The following is an 11,304-nucleotide window of genomic DNA, read 5'->3' on the forward strand; positions in this document are numbered from 1 at the left end:
GTTTCTTCTGACATCCATTTTCGTCTTTAGCAACTCAAATAATATCAAGTGAAAGGGTCAGTTGATTTATTTCTCTAGAGTAGAAAAGTAATGGTAAGAGAGTGTGATATAAGACTCTAGAATTTCTTTATACATTAATCAAACAATAGAAACTACTTAGAGAAGAAAAGGAAGAGAAAATGACAAGAAGGAAGAGGGTTTATGGCTAATATTACACTACCTTAAAGGAGATAATGTTTGGAATTCTGCCTGACTTCAATACCAAAAAATAAGTGCTCTATTTTATAATATCTCCTCAGTATTTCTCATTGTTGTTAGGTGCCTTTGAATTGTCTACAAGCTACGACCCACAAAACTGAACCCTGCCCTGTCCTGTACCATCTTCATGATCTCTGAATATGCTTGAGTCTATTTACAGTCACTGTGTTAATCCATCTTGTTGAGAATATTTCTTCCTTTCCTTAACTCTCCACCACTTCCCAGCATGACAGCCTTTTCCAAGAACTGGCCTCTCCTAAAAACATGCCTGAAGTATGTGAGATGAAGTTTCCTCTTCCTTATCTCTAAGGAGCATCCTGGTTGTACTTGTTCCAAGACATACTTGGATTTTTCAAGAACTTCATGTTTTTCTGAACAAGATACCTTGAGTTAATGAAAATCAAACCATGCAGTGAAGAATAATATGCTCTAAGTGTCCTTGTATTTGAATTTCATCTCAGAGATTATGAGAATGGCACGAGATAGTTAAAGGTTCCTGTCTGTTCAAAGGGTCACTATGAAATGTAGTCAACTTGAGGGCTTATAATAACAAGAACATGATATATTGACACTAAAGCTTACAAATAAATAATGTGAGACTAAGAAAAGCAGAGTATTTCTCCTAGAAGCCTTTGGTTAAAATGTGATTTAAGAATGTGATTCATTTACGTTGAAGAACGTGATTCAAAATACAACCACACAGCAAAGAGTGATGACAAGAATTTACTAAATACCCACTTATTGCCTAAATCTATTTGATTCATGTAAAGAATAAAGCCTGTCATTTGCCTCCAGTCCATCAAAAATTCTTTGGAGCTTGAATGGTGCTCTTGCACTATCTGTAGTGATTTAACACTAAAAGACTTAATGACTAAGTGGATTTACATAAGATATCTACCTGGATAAATGCCAAATATCAAATTTAAACAAGTCTGTGCTAATACAACCTTCCCACAAGATATATTATTTTAAATATATTATAACCTCTGATGTAGAATTCACTTTATGTCTTGGAATGGAATAAAATATACTTAATACTCCAATAAAGGGCCCCAATTACATTCCCATAAGTGATTAAAGTTGGTGGTGAGTTAAACAGGGACTCCCACCTAAAAATAGCTTACATCTTTTTAAAATGTGCAAATTGAATCTTTGACATTTAGAATGCACGGAGAAAATTCAAATTATAGTTGGGATACCAAAAACCTCTTTGAAATCAAATAGTTTAATGCTTAATCTTCTAGGCCAATGTCTTTTAGCAATCAGAGATATATTTTTGCATAGAAATTGAAAACTTATTCATAATAAGTGTGATTAAAAATCCCTGACATGTTTATGGAAAATATATTATTTATTCTGGCTTGTGCATCAATTAGAGTTGCTCTTTAGTTTAATGTATTTCAGGAAGCAACATATATTTTAGAAGGTACAGATAAAGCAGCTCACAATGTGATAGAAATGATTTGCCAATACTTACCGCCCATGTTATGGTCAGTTCTCTGTTGCTTCCCCCTCCTCCTCCTACATCTGAAGGAGCCACATTAGGTGCTGAAAGAGACAAAAAGTGACAGAAATACAGGCTTTATGTTTTCCCTGACTTTAACATCCTAATTAATAGAGAAAGAAAGATATTGTTTTCCCTTTAAAAGATAAACTGTATACATGGTACACTCAATTCAAATCACAATGGTTCACAGTAGCTGTAATAATAAGTTGGACTGCCAAGATTAAAATTGTGTACATGCCACAGGAAATGTGCCATTTTCCTGAAGCACAGTGTAGGAAAGGCATTTTCCCCAATTGTTTTATATTTATGTCCTTTACTTTTTAAATGCTAAGTACACTCACATACTTTGGACATATTGTTAGAAGTTATTCCTTGGAGATGGGCATCATGCTTCAAGAGATGGAGAGGTACAATGAGAGAGAGAAAGACCCTTAACTGGAGGGATTGATACAGCGACTGTTGCAATGGGATCCAGTATCTTAAAAATGATGAGGATGGCATCTGAGGTCAGACCTATTGTTCATAGGGCTGTTACAAGTTGTACTTGACTCAACATACACTCTCTGCTGAAAGAGTCCGCTGCATAAAACTTGTAAAACTGTTTATTCTAAAAATGTAATATAATTTTTGACAGCTTATGTTGAATTAACACATGATCAAAGAGTAAGCAATTGAAAGTAAATAAAACCAAGAAACTATACTTTTTTGAGAACATATTTTACAGCTCTTCCTTTTGAAAACTATGGCCTTTTGAGAATTTGCAGTTATTTTAGTGTTATGCTTCAAATTACAAAGAAATGTTAAGAAAAATTGTGTTAGCAATTAGCACTGGATGTTTCGGCAAATATCTTGAAAATATAATGTCTAATTCCTTATGCTTTTAATTATAATTTCTAAATATCTTTTAGAATCTTGCCATATTTGTGACACCAACACTCAATCCCACCTGTTCTCTTAAACAGTCTTTCAGATTCAGTGTTTCTACTAGAAAGATAGTACCCTCTTAAGTCTCTCCTACTCTAAAACATCTTCCTGTAACTCAGCTTTCCTCTTGGTTCCCAGCTTATTAAATCCTGTCTTGTGACAGTATTACATGAAGCTGATAAAAGACTACATTTTGTCCCTCATAATCACTTTTAACACCTCATAATCCGTTTTTCATAATTTTCTTATTACTTAAACCAGTCTCATAAAAGTCACAAAATTGCTTCTAACAAGCCCAAAGATCTATTCTTTGTCTTCCCCCAGTTTACTCTCTATTCTTGAATTATCTCCAAGACATACAGTATATCTTACAGTATTTGACTACCTAGTACTTACTGCACTTGTAAAAACGAATAAAGCATAATTTGCTTTTGTACTCAGTGCAAAGTGTAGACCTATTACTCAGATGAAGCCTATGGTTAGACAGAGGATATTTATCCACACTTAAGAAGTGATACAGTATTAAAACAGATAAGGGAAAGAACAGATTAGAAGTGATATATGATTGAGTATTATGGTTAGCACAGGAATCCAGAATTAAGGTTGCATAGAGAAGTGTACTTGGGGTGGGGGGTGGGGAGAAGGGACGTGGGAATTGTATACTAATGAAGGAATTTTTTTCTTTTCTTTTTTCTCTCTTCGAAGGGGGAAGCGAGCTGGTGGGGAGGGGTGGGAAGGGAGAAAATTGCGGCAATGAATGAATGGAAATCCAAAACCTCTGTAAAAAAAAAATAAAATAAAAAATTATAAAAAAACAAAAAAAAAGAAGTGATACAGTTTTAAAGAATATCCGTACATCTATTTAAATTTCAAAGAAGAGGCAAAAGCTAATTCTTCCTGACTCACAGATTTCGTCTAGATTATCTGGGAGGCTGGGCTCTATGAGAAATGTGGCATCAGGATTGGAGGTAGACTCATCAACAATTTGCATTATGCATATGACACAAGCCTGCTTGCTGAAACTGAGGAGAACCTGAAGCATTTGACGTAGGAAAGTCATGGATTGCAGTCTTCAATATGGTTTGAAACTCAATGTCAAAAAAAACAAAGATTCTCACCGTGGGGCCGATTGGCAGCATCATGATGGATGATTAAGAGAATGAGATTATTGACAGCTTCAGTTTGCTTGGTTCTACAATCAACACTCTTGTTACCAGCAGCCAGGAAACTGAAAGATGAATTGCATTGGGAATGTCTGTTGTCAAGGTACTAAGGAGCAATGATGTCTTTTTGGAGACTAAGGTGCACCTGATACTGGCCATGGTCTTTACCATTACTTGCTATGCATCAGATACTGGACAATGATTAGGGACAATAGAAGGATAGCTGATGCCTTTGAGGTAGAGAAGAGTATTGAATATACCATGGACTGCTGGAGAACAAACATGTTTGTCCTGGAGAGGGTGAAGCCAGGCTGCACCTTGGAGGCATTCTGAAGCTTTGTTTGACATACTTTGGACATGTTGCAAGGAGGCACCAGTCCTTGGAGAGGGACACCATACTTGGGAGGGTGGAGAGACAGTGAGAGAAATGAAGACTCTCAATGAGATGGATTGATCCTGTCACTGGGGTAATTGGGATAGGCGTGTCTGAGACAATAAGATTGGCAAGGGATAAAGCAGAGTTTAGGGCTGTTATACATAAGGTTGCAAGTGACTCAATGGCACATAACGACGACAACAACAATGAGACAACTATACTTCTATAAATACCTCACAACATAGGCTCCAATTACTGACTTGTAGACCTCAATAAGTTCTTGATTCAAATATGTATATCTGAAAATGTCTAACATTAGCAAAGTAAACTCTGGTGAAGTGTGCATATAAGGAAACAAAACATATGGCCTTCCCTACATCAATAAAACATTCTGATAGTTTTATTTCCTAATGCAGATGTTAATATGAATTTTGAAAGGTTTTATTTTACTACTAAGCTGTCACCACATGAGTGTTAGAAAATAAAATTGGGTGCACAGAAATGTTAAAATATAATTCACTTGCAAAATACTTATTAAAGGCCCAGATATTAAAATAGCTACTGGAAACTCATTTAACCTTGTCACTCATATTTTGAAGTTTAAAACTCTACATGCTTTAGAGAAATGAAAAGCATTTTGTTTTATAAATCAATGAATAAATCAAGTTTTGTATGTTTAACTCTAAATATAGGTATAGTGGACATAAGATAATAGTTTTAAAAATAACTTCAATAATTTATTATACCATAATTTGTTAAATAAATTATTGCCTTTATAAGTGCAAGTATTATTTACAAAGGCATTTAATGGTGATATATTCCATTCTACTAATGGTAACCATTTATTAAAAGAATAAAGCTAAAAATAAAATATATTTATGTAGAATGGACTATTTTTTCCATTTTATAGTGATCACTTTGTGCTTGTTAGAGAGTCTCAAATAAGTAATTCAAGACATCCATTGAGTTAAATATACTAAATGTAAGACACAAACATGTACCTAAAATAAAGGATGTCATTTCTTAATAGTGTGTTTTATGTCTTAATTGGGTTAATCGTTGCACTTTTTCTCAATTAACTTGTTCAGTTAGTAATAAACTAGAGAAATTATTTCATGAGTGTGGGTGTCATATAGACTCCATATATCTCATTGCAAGTTGAGAAGGGACCAGCTAAGCGGCTTATATTCAGTCCAGGAGAAACAGGGGGATTTGTCCAAATTTAAGGAAAGTAAATCATCCTAAAGACAGGAAGCTTATTATTTAACTTTAGGCTCCAGGGAATTTAACAAAAAACAAAGAAAACATTCTTGAAACCATAAATCAGTATTTAGAATTTAAACTAATATTTAGGAAAAAATCCTGAATTTTCATGAATAAACAACACTTATCATTCTACTGTGAAAGGGTGAATAGAGGGGGTTCTCTTTTTAGCTCTTTCTTTTGTCATGACTTTAGTAATAGTGATTCTACTACATTTATAAGAGTGCTTCTATATTTCAAGGATTGAAATAAGCAAAACTAATTTTGTGATTATTTTTCACTAGGAAATGAAACTAAAGGAATTCCTAAGTGATACTTTTGATCATGATATTTTGTTTGAAAAATACATTTATTGGTTTTTGACAAATCCTATTATAAAAAATACCCAATTTAAAAAAATGTTAGCTCTCGTTAATTTTCAGGTGAACATATCTAGGAATGTTGGTAGCCTAGAGTGTAAGGAGCTGTGCAGTCAAACCACAGCCAAGTGATTCTAATCCACAAGCAGCTCTACCAGAGAAAGAAGGGCAATATCTCCTACGTGACTTAGAGCCTCTGAAAACCTTCCGGAGGGTCAGCAATGAGACAGTTCTGACTCAAGGAAAAAGTGTTTACGCTTTTTAAAGACAAAATTTTACCAATTAATTTTTAATTGGCATCAAAATTTCATTGTAATTGAAAACATTTTTATTATAGTGATTCAAAAGTTATACATAAGTGATTCTCTTAAACCAAGTGTTTACTTGTAACACTTCTATTATTAGAACTACTACCGTAAGAATTAAGTAACACATTTTTTTCTTTTAAATAGTAAATCTATGTAAATAATCCCAGATAACTATGCAAATTATTAAATTATGCTTAAAATGTTCTGGTGTAATGCATACAGCATGCATGTATATCTCGTGATATTCCAGAAGTGAATTTCGGTCTCATTTATTCTCACTCAATAGTCTAAAAATAGTATTTTCCCCCCAATATATATGTAGTAAAAGAAAAAACTGTGGTCCAGAAATCATTGGAGAGTATGATTATTCCCGAGTATTTGGAAAATAAACAATTGAAATAACACATTTGTTTCTTCTAATTTGATAGTTAAATTTCAAATCAACAGTTAAAACCTTGAAGCGACTGAAGGTTGACCATGCACGAAGTACAAGCAAACTATAAAAGTACAAGCAAACCAAAGTTTACACCAGCATAAAAGTAGAGAGCAGCTACAGTAATTTCAATTCAATCTCCATTGATATTATCACAGTCATCTTTTCACTTTAGTTTTTAAAGGAGTAAAAAAGAAAAACTGATAAATGATCACTCTTGGCTCAAGGGATAAATGCAAAAATCTTATCAGATAATCTTACGTGAAACTAAGCTATGTTGGATCTGCTTATCGCATAGTCTAATTATGTTTTTTAACACTAGTGTCATTGTTCAATGATCATGTGTCACATTAGTCAGACATTTTCAAACACTTTCATATGTGTAAAAAGATCTTGACTTTTTATACACTTCACATTTGAATTTTGTGATTTTTAAATTAGAACCAGTCAATTATTATATCATACACTTTTTTTAAGTAACAAACATAAATCTTAGAGTCCTTTCGGATATTTCCAGGAATCAAGGTTATACACCACCGACTTCTAACTGCATGTCATCCATTACTACGATGAGCTTGTTCAGTTCACTACTGACTGCACATAGTTTAGAAAACATCAACTTAAATAATGTTTCTGTGAGATTAGTTTTGGTCTGGTAGCAGGAGTGGCATCCACTTCCTAAACAACACGCCTCTGGAAACTCTATGAGCTCAAGAAATGACGATTGTGAATAGAAAGGTTTCTGGTCATTTGTTCATAGGGTCACTGAGTCAACAACAACATTTACTCCTCTGTACATTTAAAAAATGTGAAAATTAAGTTAACATAAACTACTGGCATTGAGTTAATGAAAATAGCATGTGAAGTTATATGGTTGGTTTTTTCCCTGAAGTTGTTTAGTTTTAAAAAAATGGATAACAAATATGTTATTTGTGTCATCAAGTCAATTATGACTCAGTGATCCTATGAACACATTTGAGCTTTGCCATGTCCAGTTTCTCCAATAATTTGTTCAGCATACAGATGGAATAGGTATGGAGAAAGCATACAGCCCAGACATATTTTTTATTTTAAACTATGCAGTATTGCTTTATTCTGTTTGAATAGCTGCTTCTTCGCTTAAGTATAGGCTTTGTGTGTTCTAGGATTCCCATTCTTCCCAACGTTGTTATGATCTACACAGCCAAATGCCTTTGCATAATCAATAAAGCACAATTAAACATCTTGTATTCTTTGCTTTCAGCAAAAATCTGGCATCTGTAAAGATGCTGTTTGTACCACAGCCTCTTTTGAAACCAATTTGAATTTCTGGATTTCTCTGTTGACGTACTACTAGCCATTTTAAAATAGTTTTTAGCAAGATTTACTTGCATGTTACAGCAACGATTCGGTTTGACCATTTCCACATTCTGTTTGATCACATTTTGGAGGAATGAGAGCAACTATGGATCTCTTCCAGTCGGCTAGGTAGAACTGTCTTACATATTTGTTTGCAGACACTGATAAGCACTTACAATGTTGCATTTTGTGAAGCATCCTAATAGGTATTCCATCGATTCCTAGACCTAATTTTTTGCTAGTGCCTTCACTGCAGCCTGGATTTTTTTCCTCCTGTACTATTGGTTCTTGATCATCTGCTGCTTCCTGAAATAGCTCAGTGTCAATCAGTTCTTTTTGTTACAGTGACTCTGTGTGATCCTTCCATTTTTTGGATGATTCCTGCATGTTGTTATGTGTCATTTGTCACTCATAGCAACCCTATGTACAACAGCTCTGAATCCTGCTCTATCTTGAGCTAATCTCTTTATCTCTGACACACCTACCCTCATTAACCCAGGCACGGAGGAGTCAATCTGTCTCATCCAGGGTCTTCTTCTTTTGCACTGTCCCTCCACTCTTCCAAGCATGATATCCCTCTCCAAGAACTGATCCCCCTTGCAACATGCCCAAAGTATGTCAGTCAGAGTTCCAGAATCCTTGCCTCCAAGGAGTAGTCTGGTTTCACCCTCTTCTGAATAAACTTGTTTGTGGTCCTAGCGGTCCATAGAATGATCAGGAGAACCTTAGTCTGTAGACTGACATAATAGAAGATTTTTCCCATGGAATACTTTAAATTTTTAGTTCTTTCAGCTGAAATATGTTGAACACGTTCTTTCCTTTTGGTTTCTAACTCCAGCTCCTTGTACATTCCACTGTGTTTTGCTTTGTCTTTTCCATTTACCCTTTGAAATTTTTCTCCTTTTTTACTACACCAATTCTTCCCTTTGTTTTGGTTTATTTCTATTCCAACAGAAGTTTCAGAGTCTCTTCTGATATCCATTTTGGTCTTTTATTTCTTTCTGGTCTTTGTAATGACCCTTTGTTTTTCTTCATGGACAATGTTCCTGATATCATCCCACGATTTATCTATCCCATCATTGTGTTGTTGTTGTTAATTGTAAACCACCCATTAACGACACTATAGACAAAGGTCTTGAACACAAAATTTTCATCTTTTCTCCAAGTTCATAGGGTTTATGAAGGCAAACTTCTTTTGGAAATGTATACCACTCCAGCTTCCAACATTAGTGTTCAATTACCAAATCTTAAGATAATTTTTAAATACAGTTGAGATATAATCAACATCATATTTTGATTCTTATGGTCTAATTTTAAATTTTTCAACTTCAGTTTGAACTTGCAAATGAGTAGTAGATGATCTGCTCTGCACTCTGTCCCTCACCTTGTTTAATTGCTGATCAAAACTGCTTGTTTAGAACTCCTTTCCCGAGCATTCTCAGAGTCTTTTACCACAAATGTAGTTACAGATGTATAATCCACCAAGTGAAGTCTCTTTGTCTATTTGCAGCATATGTTGTTTTCTGGGTTGTATTGTTTTACTTTTTAAATTACAAGAGATAAATCATTCAATGTAGAACATTTTCTATGTCACTTTTAGCCTCATTTTTGTCACTCAGGTCATATTTTCCAACTACCAGTCCTTTTTATTGTTGCTTTTGCATTCCAGTCACCAATTACAATTAATGCACTCTGATTGCATGTTTGATTACTTTCAGACTTCAAAATTTGGTAGAAATCCAAACTCAAGGGGAGGCTAATGATGGGTAGGAGCAAAACCACAGGGTTACATAGTTTGATAAGTGGAGGGAGGGGGGAAGTAAACGGAAAGGACCTGGGTGAAAAAGACAGGGTTACCATGGGCAAGGTCCAATGGTAATTAATTTTATAAAATATAACAGGAATGGCATCCACTTCCTAAATAACAAGGTTCTGGAAACCTTATCAACTTTGAGAAGTGTTGATAGTTGTAGAGAGGCTTCAAGTCTTTTGTTTATAGGGTCGCTATGAGTCATGCTCAACTCAGAGGCAATCACCAACAACAATGCATGAGAATGATTGTATGAAACACAATGTGAATGAAGAATGGTGTGAAATACAATATATATGAACTTTGTAAACAAACCAATTTTTAAAAAGAGAAAAAAAAAGTTGATAGAAATCCTGAACTTCATTTTTGGCTTTTGTGGTTGATGTGTATATTTGAATAATGGTTGTATTACCATGACTTCCTTGTATGTATATGGGTTGTTGTTGTTTGATGCTGTTGAGTCATAGACGACCCTATGAATGAATGGCCTGAGCACTGTTCGTACATAGAGTTTCTGGAGGCAAGCCATTTTGGAAGTGGATGCCACTCCTGCTTCCAGGCTTGATTTAGTCGGGAAGTTCCAGTCAACACTGTCCACCATGGGTACCCATTACCACGATTGGCACATCACTATCACAGTCTTCAGCACCACAGCAACCATGAGTTACCTCTGTACATCAGTGCACAGACCAGTGCTATACCACCTAGAAGAATATGTATATGGGTAGTATATGGATATTTACTCATATCATTGTACTTCAGGACAGATCATGAAATGCTCTATTTTACAATGAGGTCCACACTCTTCCTTTTCGTCATGTCTAGAATGATAATAGAGCTGTGTCTTACTAAAAATGGTTAAAACCAGCTTCTCTAAGCTCACTAATGCCTACGATGCCAATATTTAATGTGTTCCACTTCATTTTTGACAACTTCCAGTTTTCCTAGATTTTTATTTATATTCTATTTATATTTATGTTCCAATCATTAGTGGATGTTTGCAGTTATTCTTCCTCCTTTAGAGTCTCGTCACTTCAGAAAGCCAAGGTTCTTCACTGAGTGAAAGCTTTATTCCATCTACATCTTTACAGTAGAGTACTTTGAAGAAGCAGCTCTCCCCAGTTAAATTTTGAGGACTTTCCAATTTGAAGGGTTCATCTTCTGGCTCTGCAGCCAACAATGGTCTTTATTTGTTCATAAAGTTTTAGAAGGTCTGTTCTTTCAGAAGTGGATGGTCAGTCCTGCTTCTTAGTCTGTCTTAGTGTAGAAGATCCAATGAGACCTGTACACTATGGGTGACCTGGCTTGTATTTGGAAGATCAGTGGTATAGCTTCCAATACCACAGTAACATACAATCTACTACAGTATGACAAATTGACATTATATATTATAAAAATAGAGTAGAGAACAATTCTAAAGTGTTGATAGTTAGATAAAATATTTAACCATTTTGATGAGAATACAGCTTTGTAACTCCTTATCTCTTGCTCTGATGGTAGAACACATCACTAAAACTGCTAAGGAATCTACTATGTTAGAAAGATCCTTGTATCACATAAAAAAA

General features: G+C 34.7%; 1 protein-coding gene across 2 annotated transcripts in view; it reads right to left on the minus strand.

Annotated features, from left to right (window-relative positions):
• Positions 1–11,304, minus strand: part of CNTN1 (contactin 1) — a 241,776-nt gene that overhangs the window by 70,553 nt on the left and 159,919 nt on the right. For both annotated transcript variants that reach the window (XM_006888198.1, XM_006888197.1), the window contains one exon: positions 1,736–1,806. In XM_006888198.1, coding sequence (XP_006888260.1) covers positions 1,736–1,806 — 71 coding nt within the window. The remainder of the gene's footprint in view (positions 1–1,735; positions 1,807–11,304) is intronic.

This window comes from Elephantulus edwardii, unplaced genomic scaffold (genome assembly GCF_000299155.1).
Source record: "Elephantulus edwardii isolate Elephantulus edwardi_28Jun2011 unplaced genomic scaffold, EleEdw1.0 scaffold00065, whole genome shotgun sequence".
NCBI classification, from domain to species: domain Eukaryota; kingdom Metazoa; phylum Chordata; class Mammalia; order Macroscelidea; family Macroscelididae; genus Elephantulus; species Elephantulus edwardii.